Raw genomic sequence first — 20,354 nt, forward strand, 5'->3', positions numbered from 1 at the left:
CAAATTGGCCTCCGCCTAAGGGCCCAAGGGTCTGTACACACATAGCTCTCCTAGAAACTAGGGGGTGCCACTTACGGTGGCTCACACGAAGCGTTGCCAACTTTCTTTCCGCCGAGGCAGGTCCAAAAGAGAAGAATGAAGGGCACACAGGGCAGCACTGTTGCAGCACAGTAACAGAACGATCTAGAAAGCATTTAACAGCAGAACATAAGGAAAACCTTCTTTACATCACCTCTGAAATGCCACTCTATTGAACAGGCACTTTCCAAGAAGAGGGGCGTCATCAGAGTGTTCAGCACCGCTGACCAGCTACATCAGAAGAAAAAAAGCGCCCTGCTCTCTTCCACCTCTCCGCTGCCTCTGACACACTACCAGCACACGCAGGGAACACTCATTTCCTTAAATTCAGAGTAACTGAAGGTTAGGACACTGTTAACGGCCCACAGCACAGTCAGATGCACAGCAGGAGGAAAAAAAATCACAGCAGATGAGAACGCAGAGGTCCAGCAGTCCTCTAGTTCCACTTAGAATCACAGAATCATAGAATCATTGAGGTTGGAAAAGACCTCTAAGATCATCGAGTCCAACCGTCGACCCAACACCACCATGTCCACTAAACCATGTCCCTAAGCGCCTCATCTACACGTCTTTTAAATACCTCCAGGGATGGGGACTCCACCACTTCCCTGGGCAGCCTGTTCCAATGTTTCACCACTCTTTCAGTAAAGACATTTTTCCTCACGTCCAATCTAAACCTCCCCTGGCGCAACTTGAGGCCGTTTCCTCTCGTCCTATCGCTTGTTACTTGGGAGAAAGTAACTTGTTCAGAAATATGCTAACTCCGGTGTATGTCACCATTCCCCTCATATTCACAGTGCGTTTACCATTGCAGCTGATAAAAAGACCACAGACTGACACATATACCATAATTATGGACACAAACAAAGGTGTAGTAGAAGTAGGCTTTATGAAAGTATTTAAATTTTGTGGCAAATCTCTGCATCAACATGGGCAGGGAGGCAACTAAATGCTTTGCAGTAGCAATTTCAGTTACCAAACTATTTCTTGGATAGATATTTATTACAGGTAGTTTATCTGTTCCTATTTCTCAAAGAGTTTAAGGCACAAAAGCCTGAAAAGGGCTTATAACATGTACATAAGTGCTATTATTTTCGCTTTCACCTCTAACGCAACATAATATTAGCTTAAATATATTGCTTGTCCATCCAGCTTATACAACATCCAGTAGAAAACTGCTTTCCAGGTTAGCAACAATTTGTTGCACAATATATCAATTAGATTGCTCTGACCCGTTTTTGCTGCAAGATCTTCAGTTTCACCATATTCACTCTGACAGGACAGTGGAAGACGCTATGAAATCTTAACATCTTAATGAGACCATCAAGGCGTGTCCACAATGAAAAAAGGCATGATACATAAAATAACATTTAAACAAGGTTGCTGGTAAAAGTGTTTTAAACTGCTTGACTGATGGGGAATTATTTCCTCATACACAGGTGGAGAAGCCAGCCAAACGTGCGAGAGATCACCAGGTAGAAGGCATCGGTCTGTAGTAGTTTTATAACGCTCCTTTCTGTCTTTACTCTCCAAAATGCTCTTCAGGCAGATTGCTTAAGAACACCAAGCTATAAACTTGCTAGCTCAAGATCACAGCTTCGGTTAAGCAGAACATAAGCTTTCATCTACATGGTTCTTTCCCGTGCTCAAGTTACAGCAACCTTACCCAGTCACTAGAAAGCTTTTGAGACATTTTAGTGGTATCCAACAATGATTTTTTAAAATAGCGCGTTCATGAGAGTTGGATCAAATGACTGAAGACAGTTAAATGGGCAGCAAAACAGAAAGATGGGCAGGAACCAAAATGCAAAGGGTAATTTTACTTAAAAGACCAACTTTTTTATTGTACGTTGGAGTAGAGTCTTTCCCCTGTGCCATCTCGTTGAAAGTTTATAAATTACAATTCCCAAGAAGTATTAAGAGTTCATTTCAAGACAAAAGGAATAAAACTGTTGCAGTTCTAACTTTCACCATGAATAAAAGTTACCATGATGCTCCTACGACACTCATTCTGTACAGGAAAGGCCACAGTCCTCCTGCACTTCGAGTAACAGACCTGGGTGGAGAAAGGGCCACCCCTCACTACTGCAGGATCCAGGTGCAGCATAACAGTCCGGAGCGCACTGGCGGGCTTGTCACACAGACACAGTGCCTCAGCAACGAGGCTATAACACGGCTGGAATCTCTGACGAGACAGTGTCCAAAGGCTGCCAATGACAGTCCATCAAGGCATCGTAGAGCTCTTCGCTCTGTTCCATAAACTGTTTATTTGCTTCATGGACGTCCAACTGAGGCGTCGGATCTAAAGGAGGAAAGACAGACAAATAGGTCACACGCCAAATGCGTTAGGAAAAACCCACACCCCGTAAACATGTTAGTTTTATTAAAACAAATGTGGGGGGAGTCACAAAACATTCCCAGCACTTGCCCAATCACGAACCTGACTAGATTAGCCCTGGTAAATCTTTCTGCAATGGGATAAGAAATAACTACATCCAAGTATGTCCCTCTTTCCAGTGGTGATTGCCCCCATAGCAGAGTCAACAGAGAGAACGCATACCTGCACCTCGCAGCCCAGTGTAGCCACTTAAACTGCCAAAGAAGGTGGGTTGGCACTAAGGCACCGGACTGCAAAGTGGAGGAGCGGAGGCGCAGGCACACGTTCCGTTCTGCTCCCTCCACTACAGGGTCAGAGTGGATGGCTGGGGATGGTAGCCTCTTACGCTGCTGCAACAAGAGTCACCAGAGCTCGTCTGCCAAAGCCTCGAACATCTCAAAGCATTTCACAGTTAGTAACCAAAGAAGTGCCAGCGACACCCAGTGAATTACGCATGAATATGTCCCCTATTTTACAGTTGGAAGAAATGTTTGTAAAGCATTCTGGAGCCAGATACCAACCCAGTGGGCACAATTCTGCTGCTAACAACGCACACTTAACATTTCACAAAAATCGACTCATCGTATTCCCCAAAGCGCTTGTAGGATGTAAAGCTCACCTAACACCACCCACGATCTAAAGCTCAGGTTATCAGACTAGCACAATCACACAGGTTAGTAAGCGACTATCAGAGTGCAAAGCAACTAGCTGACCGAATGGAAAAACTACCAAACACATCAGGAATAAAATGCTTGTAAACATGTTCGGTTTTAGCTACCTCATGTTGTAACAGATCACAGGAGAAGAGAATTAAGAAAAGGGAATGATGCACCGGCAATACATTATTTCAGTTTCCTACAAATTTCAACGTATTAATTTAATCAATGAGAAAAAGACACCCCAGAGATATTCTAACTATAGTACTGGTGTCTTAGTTTCAGAGAAAGGAAAGCTCTCCGGTAATGCTTTTAAAAGCCATTAAGGGCTTTCTCATTGACATCATTACTGATACCTATGGATCCTGTAATGGATCCAGCTGCTTTCTACTGTTACCGTGTGATTTTTAGATTTTTTTTAAAGAGAAGAATAAGATACACTACATAGTGCACATTCCACTCGGGAGAGAAATTTGGAACTGCTAGTATGAAATGATTGTTTTCTTGCATCAATAAATTAAAACTGCTTGTATGTGTATCTAAAACCCCAACATGGTTTAACGGCCCATTTCCAGCAATGACTGCTAAAGCAAATATTTTATCAGTGTGCTAACTGGTATTATTTCTTTTTTAAACGAAGAGCACAGTGAAGTATCCTGGGCTCTAAATTCCAAGATTTTACAGAAAAACAGAATATCTACATTGTTTTTGTAGCATACCAGAAAAAATACTGAAAAAAAGGATAAAAGTTTGACTACTATAGAAGATTAAAATCTCAGTGCTAGTGAAGTCAATTAGTTTCAGTCCTGACAAAGTTCCGACTAGGAACAGCGTCTGTAAAATAAGGATGCAATTGCGCTAGGTGATAGTGACCCACAAATTTTCTCAGACCTCAGATTTACTCAAAGATAAAGCTATATTATACATTGAAACTAAGGGCCAATTTGAGAAAGACTACCTCTAATCAGTGCAGAACAAACAGACAACTTCAATATCGAATTCAAGAAACGTACCTTCCAATGCATCCTCACCAACTTCTTCATATGTCTGCGAGGAAAAAAAAACCACCTTAGGACAGCAGATATTTATCTTTTATGAACATCATCTGTTGATTACTGCTGTCATATACTGACTTTTATATCTGACTGATTACAACAAAATTCTTCACACATAAGCCCCGTGTTCCACTCCCGACAGACTCCACGGGGGAGATCCCACACTAAACTTCTAACAGAGGCAGCAGTTCTTGAAATCCCTGTGGTGCAGCGGGTGGCTGTCCTGATCTGTTTTATCCTCTAAAACAAGGCTTATGAAGGATCCCAGAAGGCAGTCTTAGCACTGTCTGTCCAACCGCCCGTATCAAGAGAACCCTTCTACCGTGACAACTGTATTAAGAGACGCCCTTATGCCCCCCCCCCCCGCCTTTTTACCCCTCCAGTCCCAGCAATATCCCCCAAACAAGGCAACAGTACACACCAGGGTCTGCTAAACAGTTTTGCTTCCTCGTCAAGTAGCTATATTAAGGCCCCGGAGTTAAATATAAAATGGGCCCATCACCGTTTTGTAACCTACGTCGTGTTTCTGTGCTGACCGATCACTGAAGAGCGAGTACGTCGCGCTGCCCTACCTGCATCGTGCTCTGCGTGTATCCATACTGGGGATAGCTGTAGCTGTAACTGCCCGTGTTCTGGTCGTAGCCCCACTGGGCATAGTAGTTGTGATATTGTTGGTAATATTGGTTATAATTATAGTTGTACATCTGATTGTACTCCATTGGTTTCACACGATTACTTAAAAAAATAAAGCAGGAATAAGTTGCAAATAATGCAGAACAATTATGAAAAGAAGCAGTGAAATAGCTTAAGATACAATATGGTACATAGACAAGGCTTAGTCTAACATGCAAATTTCAGTCTTATATATTCGCTATTTACTGCAGCAGTATTGATCATTTGCATACATTTGCAGAAAGAAAGAAGTGGTTTAAATTTAATGCCCTTTCCTGTATTCATATTCATCTTCATTAATAAACATTGCTTTCATTCTTTATGAGTAATTTGGTATCACTTCCTGGCTTTGGGAAGGGAAGAGTTCAGGACTATGAGCCTCAGTTTAGAACAATCCTGAACCACGATCCAGATTCTTGGGTCCCTTTTTCCTTCTGATAAATGGGATGAAGTTAAGTACTCTGCAGCTTCCTGAGACAAGGTACTGAGTCTTGCTTTACATGAAGAGTTAAAGACTTAGAGCCTTGCAAAAGAACTGGAGTTTTCTTTAGTAAGAACGGACAAAAACCTCTCCCTTCTGCCACTATCGTACAGAAGCCTAACCAACGACTGGTTGTCGCCATTCCCACTGAACTGGGTGGTCTTCAATGCACACAGTTGGAAGAGCTCATGAAGTAAAAAGGACTACGAGCAATTGAAAAAATAAATAGCCTGTGAGCTGACTAAAATTCCCATTCCTTGCCATAAAGTGGCAGCATTCCCAAGGAACTGGGAATCTCACCTGATTATCAAGATTTGAAATAATGAGATGACAAATATTGTTTGGAAATGAAAATGTCACACATAAAGCTATGTCTAATGATGAAATTAGTGAGAAGTAGGAAGAGGGAAACATCAATCTTCTCACCACGATACACCCTCTTTTTCTGCTTTTCTCTTCCTTATCCCCCCAAGACTTCTGAGGTCACTGAAAATCTAAATATTATTCAAATAGGGAGCAATTACTATTATTTGTATTACCCTAGTGCTACGAGCCCCAAGTCAGACCAGGATCTCATTGTATCAGGTTCTGAACAAACACAGAAAAAAAAGTTAATCCCTGCCCCAAAAGACTTATATTTAGTAGACATTATAATAGAATTAGCAAGGTAATTGAGCTTTGCTATCCAGAAATCAATAAGCAGATTTAGACTATTTCAATTTAATGCAAAGGAACAGATACTTTAAAAATAATCATATTTAAATACAGTGTGTGTACATGTGTGTGTATTTAATAACGTATACAAATAAAAACAGTGTAAAATGCTTAGTCTTGATCTAATGTTATAATTTTTTTGAATTCCTGTGCATTCTGATACTCTAGCTGCTTTACTATATTCGTGGGTATTCCTTCACTTTGTGATGGAAACATCCAGGAACTGTACCCAAGCCACTAAGAGACATTTAAAAATACATGTGATTTCACATCACGGTGCTCTTATATAAACATCTGGCTGCTCTTATACTCACGCTTTTGGTATAGCCACACTCAAGCGTACAGGTTTAGAGCCCAACCCCACAGCTCCTTGACACTCTGTCAGCGCTCTTTTCTGTTCCAGTTCATCCGTGAATTTCACGAACCCGTAACCTCTGCAGAGATACAGAATAACTCATATAAAACAAAAAAAGCCACTTTTTTTAATATTTACAGTGAAGTCAAAATTAGTTTTGAAAAACACAGCAAATGAAACACACTCACTAGGCCTGTCCCTGCTTTTACTAGAGATTAAGTGATTCCGTCTTCCAGTTGCTTTGTATTATTTGCAAAATGCTTGAAACTGTACGTCCAAGCTTTGGCAGTACTTGCAAGGGCTTCACAAAAGTAATGTAAGTCTTGTGCCAGTGGATTCTGGGGAATTGGAAGTGAGCTGACGCAAGACACGGCGAAATGCATGAACAGACAGCAGCAAAGCCTCAAATCTATACCGGGAGGATACAGATAATCTAAACACTTGCAAGTCAGCACAGGATTGACAAGACATAGGCACTGTTTACATCTAAAACTGCCCCACTGTGAAGGAAAACTTTGCTTTTCTGTAGGATCGACTGAGATACACTTTCCAATCAAGTCCTTTTTTCAACAGGAAAACATTCAAATTGGCTTTCTGTCATCCCTAACAACGGCACGGCCCCGTCAGCATTCTCAACAGTGGACCTGAAAACGAGCTCTTAACGTCAAGTTGCTAAAACCTGCTCTGACAGCACAACTTGAAGAGGGATAGCACACAGCCAGCAAACCCTGGACTCCGTGGCAATCCTTCACTGTGGTGCTAGCTACTAGTGGCTGTACCTCAGCCAGCCAGAAGATATTAATTCCCCTCCAACCCCAAAGGTCCTTTGTGTGGGATTCTGATGCTGTAGTGAGTCAGAAGCAATGCAACAGCATCCAAGAGGGCAGTGCCAGGATCCCAAGACAGAATGGGCTGCCTCACGCAGCAGAAAGATCAAAGACTTAGGTGTGGGAGGGCAAAGGAAGGAGTTTGGGAGGGAAAGGGCTTGTCTACCTGGAGAAAAGAACGAGCCGTAAGCAAGGGTGTAAATTTACAGCATATTATCTATTCTGTGGGAACTCTTAAACACCAAGTAACACACTATGTTGAAGGCGGCATCACCTAGTACTCGTAGCAGGTCCACACTGGAAGCTATTACAGAGCAGTTGGTGCCTCATAAAATGCAGTATCTTGCCTAGCAAGCTATACCCACAAGTCCAAATATGTATTTTTATACATATATGCATGTATGTACATGTACTTCTCACATACAGAAGACCAAATCAAAGCTCAGGCTTATCCATATACAAACCGGATAATTAAGCAAGAGCAGAACTCTACATGGGTACACATTCTGTTTAACTTGCCCTCCGCAAAAGGACTGTGGCAAATTAAACCAGTGCAAGTCAACTCTTAAGTCAGTTTAAGTCAGTTTTAGGTGTTTGCACACAAAAGTGTGTAAGTTTCTAAGGTGCTACAAAGAGTCCTGCAGCCTTTCGGATGGGACCAGGAGTGCGTAAGTGAAACCGGGAATACTGGCAGTTCCAAAATGGAGATGGACAGATAAAGAGTTGGATGTAGTGTATAGGAATAGATGTGAGGTGCAGCGAGGGAGACAGTGATTCTTCCAACTTTTCCAGACACTTAGTTTTTTCACACCGATGGCTAAACCAGATTTTAGTACAGAAGAAAACCCACCAAGAAATAATTTCTTCATGGCCAGGACCACCCTGGCAGACATTCTGTCCTGTCCCAGCAGTTAGGACAAGCCCCCCAGCCTGCACCCTCAGCAGAAAGCAAAGAAGCAGGCACAGCACTATGGCGTCAGGCTCCAAGCTCCTCTCCTGCCTGGACAAGAGGTGCTGGGAGGAGGCCTTCCTGATCTACCAGGATCAGGATCTTTCACTGGGCACGTCCACAAGCCTCAGGTTCCTCTCTCGCATCACACTAACACCTGCAGTTGCCGCAGTTTTGAGTAACTGCACAAGTCACAACAAAGCCCCTGGCAGCAACGCCCCGGCACTGCTAGGGGAGATAGCTGTGCTCTGCCCAGCAATAGGCCTTTCAGTCCCTGCTCTTTCCTGCTTCCCAAGCTACCACAGGTCCCCTTTCCCTGAGGTCTGCACTTAAGAACAGTTCGCAAAGCCCAACCAATGGCCCAGCCTGCATCACCCAACACCTATTTTGTAGGCAGAGATTGAAGCAGGTGTAGCAAAACAAGAACTGCTGGGTTTACACCTCTGAGGAGGAGGAGGCACCCGGAGCCCACCCCGGCAGTGTCGGTCTCAGGCGAGGTGGCGGTAACAGCAGGAGCACTTAACAGCCAGAGAGTGACTGAGCAGCTCTGCAAGAGGTTGGGGTTGCACATTGAGAACTTCATTACTGGGGAGGTAGTGCAGCACTGGAACAGACTGTCCAGACAGGTTGTGTTATCTCCGTCCTGGGAGGATTTCCAGGCTACAAAATTCATGGCTGACCTGGTCTAGCGTAGGCAGCAGTCCTGCTCAGAGTGGGAACTTGGACAAGAGACCTCCAGAGGTTCCTTCAAACCAACACGTCTAAGACCTTATGTGAGAAAGAGGGGAGATCTACAGCCGTATTCTAGGCCTTGTCACAACATTCTCATATTATTATACCAGAATATTGTGTTTCATTGAAGCCTGTTCATTTCCGTTTTGAAAACAAGGATGCTGACCAACTGGTCCCTTTTCTAGAAAAATGCAGTTTCCTTTTCTGCTATTTAGAAAACATTTTAATAACATTAAGAAAACCGACTTTTTGACATGTTTTTGGCGAGACGTTTCCAGTGAAGATGAACAAGGCAGCTACTAAGTACTTGACAATGAATCATAGCTTTGTTTGCCCTACCCTATTTGAAACAAAAACCTGTAAAGCTTTCACAGGAATATACGCTCAGTAGCCTAAAGACTCTAAAAGCACAATTCCATCTGAAAGTCCAGGCAGACAGTGTTTCAAGATTACTTAGACATTTTTCAGCATTTTCAGAAGTGCAGTAACATACTGCCAACACACAAAGGGCATAATACTGACAGAGGAGTGACAATACGCTGTGGTGACTACCAAAACCCAAGCATACTGTAGACTGAATATCCAAGAACATTGTATTTTTAGATAACTAAAATCTAAGCTGAAAGAATATTCTGTTTCCCTTGCTGCATTGTATCTTTCCTATTGCTGCATGTGAAGTGAAAGAAAAAGAATGAATAAAAGATTACTTACTTGGATACTCCTGCCTGGTCCAAAACAACTTTTCCACCTCTACACGATGGATAAACTTTAACAAAAAATTCATATAACATGCCATCATCCACATCAGGAGTCAGGTCTCCCACAAAAAGTGAATATTCTGGACTAAAGAAATCAAAAGAAAACTTTTTAAGTACAATCACACAAAAAAAGAGGCGTGCTGAGTGACAGCTAACATTTAGCCTGAACATTTGACTTCAGAAAAAAGTTATATTAAAGGACCATTTAACAGACACTTTAAAATGTCGCCAGTTAAGCTGCTTAGGTGACTAAAATTTTTATTGACACTGCTTTTCAAGTTAATTCAGGCAGCACAACTAATCTACTCAATACTGCTTTCTATTTAAAGAGAATTTCATTTTTTAGTTCTCACAGGATATCTCTGGATTTCGAATATGGCAAGAAAACATTAATGTTTCATTTATAGATTTGCTACTTCAAATATATAGATCTTAAATTATAATATATGAATTAAGATACTTTGATGCCAGAAAGTTTAAATATCTTAAAAGACACTCCTGACAAATCTGCTGTGCCACACAAAAGGTAAAGCATAAAACTGACAGGCAGTCTAAGTTATCCTCCCTCTGCTAGACTCACGGGGCAAGCTGCTGGAATCAGAAAGGCTGTGTTACCCATCTGTATTTCCAGAGCAAATGGAACCATAAGAATTAGTTAACAAATGTAAATCTCATTCTCGCCCCCATCTGTCATGCCTCGATTCTAATCTAGAGTTGTGGTTTTTTTTAAAAAGAGATTCATAATAATCAAAAATAAAAATATAACTGCCGAGATATGACTAACACTACCCTAATAAACTGCAGGACTGTGCTGCTTTCACCCTCGTACACACCTGCCTGAACACCTCCTTGTGTTATTATTACTTCAACGGTGTAAGCAGTTCTGGGCAGGCGTTATGAGAGGTACTCACACCACCCAACTTCAGGAGCCTAATTTAGCTTGTTTGTCTCCTTACGCACCTTTCACTGTCAATGGAGAAAGAAGGGCTCCTCCAGAGGGCAATTCAGAGCACCCTTCTCTCTCTTTGCTGACTGTTGTGGTACTTTAGCCAGTTAAGCCAGGTGGTGTGAAACCACTGCATTTATCTTTAGGTGCTAACCACATTCATGGCATTATATAGTATTACGATGGGATGCATCCTCAGATACACAGAAAGCGCTAACATGCTACAGCATCACAAATATCTGCAGCGTGTGCCAAGGCAGTTTAACATCATCTACATTTTTAATTATGGGATTTAGCTGTCTGGCACTGCTAGACAAAATGGTACAATTTTTAGTTGTATGCATCTCATGAATGCTCCCCTACCCAAATTTGCTAGCTGTACATCTCAACCAGCAATGATGAACTTGTGGGTTTACGTATTTTGAATCCTCTTTGCAAGGCAATTGATAAAAAGACATTAAGCAGGCAAAACTAATATTTGAATATTGAGCTTTTACCTGTTATCGGGCTGTTTTCCATACGTTGCATAATTCAATTTAAATCGCTTTGCCTGAAACAAGGCAAAAATGAATCCATACATTCAAATTTTCTCATGTGAATCCAAACAATTAGGAAAAAGTACAATAAGCTTATTTTACATAACTTTCTTAATGCTGACAGATGTTCAACGCCGTCAGGCCAGCCAGTTAATGTATCAAGGACAACGTTTTTATTTGACTTCAGTACAGCTATAATAATGAGAATCAGCAAAGAACCTGCACCAAGAGGTTTGGCCTATCTTTATTTCAGCGGTTTATAAAGCTAGTGAAAGAGAGGTGACCCTTACATAGCATCAAATTTTTGTATCTTTAAGGAAGACAGGAAAACAGAGGTACTAACAACAAATATTAAATGACTTCTAATTTTAAGGTCTTAAAATGAAATGACAGCACAGACTGTTGGACATTTGTGATTTACAAGAATACTGGCAGACCAGAATCTGCCACCTCAGAAGATGGAATCAATCCCTGAGCCTGGAAGTATGGCTAAATACTTTGCTCTGGATGATGTGTTCATTCAGTAAGATCCAAAACTAAGGTTCTTCCGAAAGCCTTACCTGTCATTGGACACTGGAGGCCCCCCTAAACTTTGCACCTGATTTTCTTTTTAAACAAGTTTCCCAGGAGGCTAGATTCGTGCCCACTGGCACATCTGGAACTCCCTGCCCCCATCCTACCAGGGTGCAGCAACTTGCACCCAACTCACATTTACGTCTAGACCAAGATCTCAGGAGCAGCTGGTCTTCTGCCTCAAAATCCCGGGGGTCTCAATCCCATGGGCATTCTTATATGATGCTCAGCACACAATGACCCAAGCAGGCTCACTGCAGAGTGCAATGGTAATTGCTATTTTCTTCTGAAACATGTCTGACAGAGGGAGAAGCAAAGGATTGCACTCCTTTACAAGAATACTGGTGTCAGAACTCACCCAGACAGTGGAAGACCTAAGCTGGATTCCCTCGTCAGCTTGAGGGGCTTCAAAACCATTTTTCTATCTCCCACCAGGCTTCCAAAGCAGATATCCCTCTGCACTACACAGTGGCATAGCAAGAACTCAAGGGGAATTTGGCCAAAGAAAGCAAGCCTACTGTGAGTCCACAACCTAGAGATCAGGACGTTTGTTTAGCACAGCGGAGAGCCGAGTGTGCTCCTGCACCTTGTATGATGTATTTTCTTCCCTCAAAGATAGCGTAAATAAATCTTGGGAAACAGAACAAAGACTTAAGTCTAGGCTATAATCACGTTCCTTGCATGCTTACATTCACTGGTGCACACTGGTACACAACTCTTTCTGTGGACCATTTACAAGCTAACACAAAATTTAGATTCTACTCTGAAGCACTTTCACCTTTTTTTGGATTTCGCTCTTCATCACAATATTTTGGGTTTAAACTCAATGAGAGACCTGAGAGTACTTCCACTCAAGGGGATGGAGATGCTAATTCTGTAAATTAGAGATGGCAACAGCACCATGGCTCTCTGTTACTCCTTTGGCTGATTCAGTATTTAAAAATAAATAAAAGAGTGAGCCACATTCAGTTTTCCGCAAACGAGAAAAAGTATCTAAATGCAAGAGACGAGCTGGAGAGTTGCCTGCTGAGTGCACCGATTTAGGCTGCCTACATCGGATCTCTGTCTGACATCTGTAATTCTCTCCATGCGTTATGTAAATCAACCCTCTACACAACACCACATTTTGAATTAAACTGTGGACAAAGGCGGGTATTCCCAAAACCAAATTTCAATTATTATATTACTCCTTGCAAGAGCCGCTCTCTTTCTCTCTCTAGTGACTGTAGAAGGCATCTCGGTAGATTAGCTTCCCTTAATCGTGGGCTCTGATTTGCAGTATAAGGGCATCTTAAACAGGACAGGTGAAACAGATACCTCCAGGCCTCTCACCTACGCCATCCTCTCAGGGAGGTTGACCAAATAGTTCAAGGAACAACACCCGAACTTCCCCGTTTCCTACTCAGGGTATTAACTACACTGAAATAGGCATCAATTTACCTTACTATATCACACTGTAAGTGAGGTGGTTCTAGAGCTGCTTTATGAACCAGTCATCCTAGCTACTGCAGCCAACTTCTGCGGGTACAACGGACAGCTGTGTCAGCTGTCCCATTTTAATCTACTACACATTCGAGTCAACATCCTAAAATTAGCCTCTATGACTATTCCTCCTCTTCTTCCTAACTACCTAGCTTTTATGTATCCGAGACATTTCTTATGCATTGCAATTATACAATGGACTAGCTCTTTCTCCACTGGAAATAGGTTTGAATAACTTCTGTTTGCTAAGGGCCAAGAATAATGCAAGGCTTAAAAGTCATGTCTCTCTTGCAAATCAAAGTTACTCAAAACTCAGTGCGAACTTGCAAGTTCACCTTGTACATATAAAACAATATACACACTGTAACAAACTAATATGGAACGACAAACAGAGAGAGGCAGAAGGACTGTGGTAGGTACACTCCATCTATTTTTTCCTTGCTCTTCTCTGGTGTCTTATTAGTCCAACGTTGGTAATAGTAGAGGCTCAGAAATACAACATTTCTGTACCTGGATTTTTTCCAGACATTCAGAGAGAAATGAGAATTTTTTCCAACAATTTTCTGAGCAAGAACATTACTAGTTTTATGTTCATTAATTGAACTCTAAAGAAAAGAAGAATCCCAGTTTGCTAACTATGAATTTGTCTGAAATCATTCAAAATACAGATTCTACATTATCTGTTCCTTCCCAGTTTTGCTTCCCAGCTGGCTGATTTCATTTACTCACCGGTGTAGCACCAGGAAGCGGTTTTCCATTGATTTTGTGTAAACATTTCTCTGCAGTAGCTAGATCTGCAAATTCTACAAAGCAATAGCCTGCTGGAATTCTGAACATAGACACAGGAGAGGAGAGAGAAAGATTTCAGATTTAAAACACATTTGAGGAGGAATATTATATTTTTAGATAACTGGTAGGAAATTTGCTATAGTTGCAATACTTTTTCAAAGAGAACAAAAAAGAACAATTTCTTTTTCAAAGTATAAACATTAGCTACCAAAAAGAAACTAGCAATCCTGGATCTCAAGTAAAGCGACAGCCCCTACTTACCAGTAAGTCACGTCAACATAAGCACATCGAAAATAGTTTTGCTCACAATTAGTTTACTTCCTACTTTCATTTGACTACATAAATTTTCCCACCCAAGTTTAAACAACTGAAAACTGAAATTACAACATTTACAAAACATGAAACTACTTTATCCTGCGTAGTCACTTATTTTATTCCAAATTAACTCAAAGGGTCCTCACATGGCGCCTTCTAAAGTCAGACTTCCCACCTCTGCCAGCATCACGTAGCTGCACTAGTGCAACGATTAACACAGACTAGTCACTGAAGCCTTCAGCCCAGAAGGTGTAATTCCCAGAGGGTCTGTATGGCATACATATGCCGCTCTGAATGAGTGCCGAAGCACTGCAGGATGAGGGCCAAACCTTGGTTTGTTGACGGGGAGGTTGAAGGGCCAGCAATTGTCCTCTCCATTGCCATCATCAATATACCCACATTGTTGGCAGCAATGGCGAAAAGCTCAAACGGAAAATCACTGTAATACGGACAGGAGCACAGCGATGCCATGCAGAGGGCAAATGGTTCAATCCAAATGCACTGGTAGAACAAACTGAGAACAAGCATAAACAGTTACCCTGTCAACCTGTTTCGAATGATTTTTACGCTCAGTACGAGCTCTCCCATGGTGGCAAAGGCTCTTGAAACAAAGCTTTCATCCATATATGGCTCCAGCTATAAAAGCAAAAAAAAAAAAAGTTAGACCAAGGCATCTACAAAAAGGAGAATATATGTGTCAATGTCACCCTAAGCAGTTAAAACATTATTGAGAAGTATTTTACCCTTACACTTCAAAAAGAAGACTCATTTAAGAGGGTCGATGCCACTCAAAACCAGCAGGCATGCATGAACCAGGCTCAACAGTCTGCAAAGTGGAACCCAAGAGACAGCATGAATTTCAGAGAACAGGGAGCTTTCACAGAAGGACAAAAGCCACTCAGAAACATACAGCAACAAACTGAGCGTTCACTACACGGAGCAGGGGATAAGGAGATGGCAGGCTCCTTCTCTGTACGCAAACGGAGGTTGGGCCAGCGCTATCGGTACACAGGCGCGGCACAGCCCGGGGTGCTATGACGAACGGGCGGCATGCGTCAGGTAACAGAGCCCCCATCGAGCTGGGGTAGGGGTTTGCAGAGCCGTGTCTACCTCGTGTAACCGTGGAGATACGTAGGGCAGCACTTGGAGGGGAGACCTCTAATCGCGTCCCGCAGTAGGTCTGTGCTTTGTACTGCACATGGGTGCACTGACCGTGTTTATGTCATAGGTGAGAGGGTGGCGCTGTGCATGTCAGAGTGTGTGTGACGTGCAGGGCAGTGGTTCTGTGTGGGTGAACACGCTGGAGGGCAGGTGTCTGTATGGAGTAAGTGACTGAAAAGCATGAAATGACGCTGCAATTTGGACCAAATATATGATGAAGGTACTGAGGGAAAAGGATGCCTGTCTAATACAAAGTGGAGGAGGGAACTAACTGAAACTCAGGTTTTGTGCAATACACATACTGATGGGGAGCACTGCATGTGACAGCTAACATGAGGCTGGGGTGTTGGGGAAACGTATCTAGCTCCATATATATAAGTATATATACCTGTGTGAGTAAGACAGATGGCCTTGTGGTAACTGACAGCCCTCGAGTGTGTTCGTGTGTCTGTCAGGTACCAGGTGGCTCCGTCACTTGTGTGCGTGACAGAAGGTGCAGCCTTGTGCAGTATCCGACAGTGGGTAACCACATTGCACTCGCATGTGCAAAAGGTGGCAGATGCCCTGCGGAGGTGTGAGCGTAAAGCAGAAATGACTCTGTTACATGTGCCAAAAGCAGGAGGCAGCACTGCTCTGTACAGACATGCCATGCAGAGAGTGATCCGGTGGTGTGTGTGTACAGGAAAGCCAGACTCATAAAGGCAACAGGTGACTGCTGCTTGGATATGCACGTGTGTGTTTCAAAGAGCAGCGCCTGCTTGTGAGAGAGGCGACTGAAAAAGGAGATGGCCTTATGGCGGAGAGGTGGTAGATAACCCTTTGTACAGGTAAAGAGAAAAGGGACTCTACAGAGTGAGTTTGCACGAGTGGCAGGCAGTGAAAGACTCACTGATGTGTCAGCATACGTGTGCAATGCAATGGCAACCTTGGTGTAAGCGTGTGTATAAGAGAGAAGCAGCCAGTGGGATCCTCAGTGATGTGCTGGGTTGTGTGTACACACACCTGAGAGAGGCTGAGGAAGACTACAGGGTGCATGCGTGTGTGCAAGCAGGACTACGCAATATGCTGGTGTGAGCCTGTAAGAAAGAGGCTGGAGAAAGATGCGCGTGCAAGTAACAGGCAACATGGAAATTGTGATACACTGGTGTAACTGCATTTGCATGTCTGTACGTATATGCAGGTGTATACAAGCATGTGGCAGGCAGCAAGGACGCTACGATACAGCGGTGTGATTGCATACGTGACTGTGTAAAAGTGGCAAACAGTGGAGACACTACAATACAACATAAGCACATACATATAGGTGTGTGTGGGTTGCAAAGCACTACAACACACTGGGTGTGAGTATGCATACGCGAGCGTGTATGAAAGTGTCTGTGTACAGTGGCAAGCGGTGAGGGACACAGGTGCACGAGTATGAGGGTGTACGCAGTGTGTGAAGGGCAGACAACAAGGGACACTGTGGGGTGTGTATCACTAGGTGAGTGTGCCCATGGCGTGCATGTGAGCAGGCAGCGAGAGACACCCCAGGGTGATGAAGCATCTGTGAGTGTGCTGCCAGGTGCACATGCAGGCAGACATGAGGGAAATACTGGTGTGGGTAAGTGCTTATGAGTGTGTGCGCATGTAGGAGAGTGTGAATCCTTGTAAGTCTGTGAGCGCACCCACAGGTGTGCACACGCGTGGGGCAGGCAGTGAGGGATGCTCTTGGATAGGTCCATACGAGCATGTGAGTGCAAGCAAGCGTAAGTGCCTACAGGCGTGAGCACAAGTGTGTGAGCCTAGCAGCACAAGCGTGAGTGAGTGTGTAAGTGCCTTAGAGTGTATGACCATGAGCATGTAAGCGCCTACAAGCACGTGAGCATATAAAACAGCATATAAACCCTAGAAGCATACGAGCGTACAGGCTTGTGAGTGTGTAAGTGCCTAATAGAGCATGAGCACGAAAGCGTGAGAACACAACAGTGCCCACGAGCGTGCCTGCCCACCAGCGTGAGCGCAGGCAGCATGGGACACTGGTGTAAGTGCCACAAGCGCGCCTGTGACCCTGGCTGCGGGCAGGCAACGAGAGTCACTCGGGAGGGGTGTGTGTGCGTGTGTCTAACTGTGTCTGTGAGCCTGTAACTGTCCACGAACGTGCCTGCTGGGCTGGGGTTAGCGTCTCTGAGCGCGTGTTTGTGTGCCAGCATGTGTAAGTGTGCGTGTCATCCTGTACGAGTGTGCATGTCAGCCTGCGTGAGCCTGCCAGCGTGCACAGGAGCGTGTGTGTGCATGAGAGTGTCAGTCAGCTCGGGAGTTCATGCGTGTGTCAGTGTGTGAGGGTCCGTGAGGCTGTGTTAGTGCGTGAGGGTGTCAGTCAGTGTGAGGGTGTCAGTCAGTGTGAGGGTGTCAGTCAGTGAGTCAGTGTGAGGGTGTGTGTCAGTCAGCGTGAGGGTGTCAGTCAGCGTGAGGGTGTCAGTCAGCGTGAGGGTGTCAGTCAGCGTGAGGGTGTCAGTCAGTCAGTGCGCCCCAGCCCGCGGTCGCCCCGGGGCCGGCCGCCCCGGCCGCTGCCCTCCCGCCTCCCACCGGCCAGGCCGCCCCGCTGCCCGCCTCACAAAGCCCCGCGCGGGTCCCGGCCGGACACTCACGTCCCCCATCCACAGGCTGGCGGCCATGCTGCTCCCGCAGGCCCCGGGGCGGGCTCAGCGGGGCCGCGGCTTTCGCCTCCCGGCTCAGCCCCGCCGCTGCCGCTGCCGCCGCCGGCGCCGCCTCACGCCGAGCCCGCGGCCCGCTCCGCCGCCGCGCTGCCCCGCCGCCTCCTCCGCGGCGCCCGGCGGGCGGAGAGAGCGGCGCCCCCGCCGCCACGGGCGCCCCGGCCCGCGGCAGCGCCCCCTGCCGGCAGGAGGAGTGCCGGCGGCGCGGGCGGGGGGCCGTGGCGGAGTGGGGGGCTCAAGATGGAGGCGGGTGTGAGGAGAGGGAAGAGGGTTGGGTTTTGGGGCTCCTCGAGGAGGTTTTGGGGCTCCTTGAGGATGTTTTGGGCGCGGAGAGGTGCCTGGTGGGGCCGTGAGGAGGCCTGAGGTGAGGGGTAGGCCTGGGTGGAGGGGGGTGAGATGAGGGGTCCAGGGCTGGAGACTGGGAGGAGGAGGAAGGGGCCGAGGAGGGGCGATGGGGAGGGGAGGTGGATGGGTGGATGAGGCAAACCGGGCCAGGAAGGCAGGTCAAGCCTGGGTGAGGCCACGCAGGGACTGGGGTGGGGGACAGGAGGGTCCCTCTGGGGCAGGAGCACCGGGGAAAGGGGGTGGTGAGGTAGGGAGCCAGGGCCGGGGGGGGGGATGGCCGCCCCAGGAGAAGGTCTGTGTCTTAAAACGTATGGAAAAGCAACCAGGCAGGCTGCCCACCTGGCCTGGAGAGGGGCATGGGGGCCAGCGCTGGGGTCTCCGTTAACGCCTCTGTTCCTGGAGTCACCTCGTGCCCGAGGATCTCGGCTCTTTCTGAAAAGGGTCAGTGAGTTTCCAGCCCCTTTAATGGGGCAAGAAAATGAGGCCTATTGCATACTCCAAAGTTTCACGTGTGAGAAGACAAATACAACAAACCCCAAATTTCCTAATTAAAAGATCCTTGTGTTTTCTAAGCGTGAGACAGGGGTTGAATTCATTTTAGCACTCCAAGCTGACAACCCAGGCCCCCACGCATCATGGGATTGCCTTAAAAAAATCATGAGGCTTTTAAATGAAGAAAAGAATTAATTAGTTCATATAGTCGTACACAGGACTGTGCCGTGCTCTGCATAAATATCGTGGAAACTCATTGTGTATCCCAAATAATTTGGTGTGGTAAAGGGATAACATTCCTACCGTTGTGGTGTTTTAAAAGCACTTCGGTCATCTCGTCAAGGTGGGAGGTGCTGAAATAAGCTGCATGGAAGTTTTTCAGCTCTCTGCTGTGAGTGCGCGACTCAGAGCACTGCTGTCGGTGCTGGCACGTGGTTTACAAAGTAGGACACTTGTTGGCAATGTCAGCAGAAGGCCAAATCAGCGTGGTTTACTGGGCTGAGGAGGTTTGTGAGAGGCTGTAATCCCTGCTCCCCTCCACCCAACGGGGCAGAATCTATGCTCCGAATCCCAGCCAAACCGGGGCTGCCCCCGGCTCTGCAGTGGCTCTGATGTTAGACCGCTGCCTCTTCACTCAGCAGGCAGGAGATTCAGTCTTTTGGGGTCATCAGTCCAGCACGTGGGGTTGGACTGGGTACGGTGTAATCCTCCCTCTTCGCCTGTTTACTCCCCCAGGCCTTCGACAGCAAGGGTGGCAGTTGCTGGAGCAATTGAGGACACTAGTTATGATGGAGCGGAGACGAGTGGACCCAGAGCACTGAGGGCTGCGTGCTTGTGAGCTGGTTGGTATTTCGGCGTCACCCAACGCTGCAGTTCTGGTCACGGGAGCTTTGCTTTGTGAGCCCTGTACCCTCTTATGGAAAGCCAGGCACGGGGCAGTGCTGCTAAAGCACTGGCTGTGGTTGTGCAGTCACTGCAGTATGCCATAAATCCAGCTGATGATGACAGGGACACTCCAAACCCTCCGTACTATTTATTGCCTCTCTGGCTGCTGGGTCTCGGCGAGCAGAGGTGTTGCTGCTCTGCTGTTTGCAGCCCGTGAGAGGGCAGCACAAGGCCGCGGGTTGTTGGCTGGGGATTTTCAGGTGGTGGAATTGGGCATCCTTATAGTGCGATGAGAGCAGCACCGGGTGGCGATGGAGCCAATCCTCTGAAACTCCTTCTGAACCAATGTGTGAATGGTCGCTTAAATCTTGCCCCAGATCATCCGCATTACAGTGACTAATGTGTGAAACCGACCAGGAGTAGAACGAAAAGACATTCGCTCTGCTTTTCCCTGCGGATGAAAAGTGTAATGAACATTGACCC

At 45.6% G+C, this 20,354-nt stretch overlaps 1 protein-coding gene across 3 annotated transcripts; it reads right to left on the reverse strand.

The window, feature by feature from the left end:
- Positions 1–1,895: 1,895 nt before the first annotated feature.
- On the reverse strand, positions 1,896–18,179 carry TRNAU1AP (tRNA selenocysteine 1 associated protein 1). Of its 3 annotated transcripts, none has more exons than XM_076357372.1 (10): positions 18,084–18,153; positions 15,045–15,121; positions 14,834–14,931; positions 13,921–14,020; positions 11,098–11,150; positions 9,608–9,739; positions 6,348–6,467; positions 4,739–4,901; positions 4,125–4,158; positions 1,896–2,380 (listed from the first exon to the last, which is right to left on the reverse strand). In XM_076357372.1, the coding sequence occupies exons 3-10, from the start codon at positions 14,917–14,919 to the stop codon at positions 2,244–2,246; spliced, it is 825 nt and encodes a 274-aa protein (XP_076213487.1). In that variant the 5' UTR covers positions 14,920–14,931; positions 15,045–15,121; positions 18,084–18,153; the 3' UTR covers positions 1,896–2,243. The 3 variants fall into 3 exon arrangements, 2 of the variants coding, with proteins under 2 accessions (XP_076213487.1, XP_076213486.1); XR_012996930.1 differs by lacking the exon at positions 15,045–15,121 and adding an exon at positions 2,639–2,805 and having other exon boundaries at positions 2,320–2,380; positions 18,084–18,179; XM_076357371.1 differs by lacking the exon at positions 15,045–15,121 and having other exon boundaries at positions 18,084–18,179.
- Between the last annotated feature and the right edge of the window lie 2,175 nt (positions 18,180–20,354).

The sequence above is a fragment of the Aptenodytes patagonicus genome, chromosome 21 (genome assembly GCF_965638725.1).
Source record: "Aptenodytes patagonicus chromosome 21, bAptPat1.pri.cur, whole genome shotgun sequence".
NCBI classification, from domain to species: domain Eukaryota; kingdom Metazoa; phylum Chordata; class Aves; order Sphenisciformes; family Spheniscidae; genus Aptenodytes; species Aptenodytes patagonicus.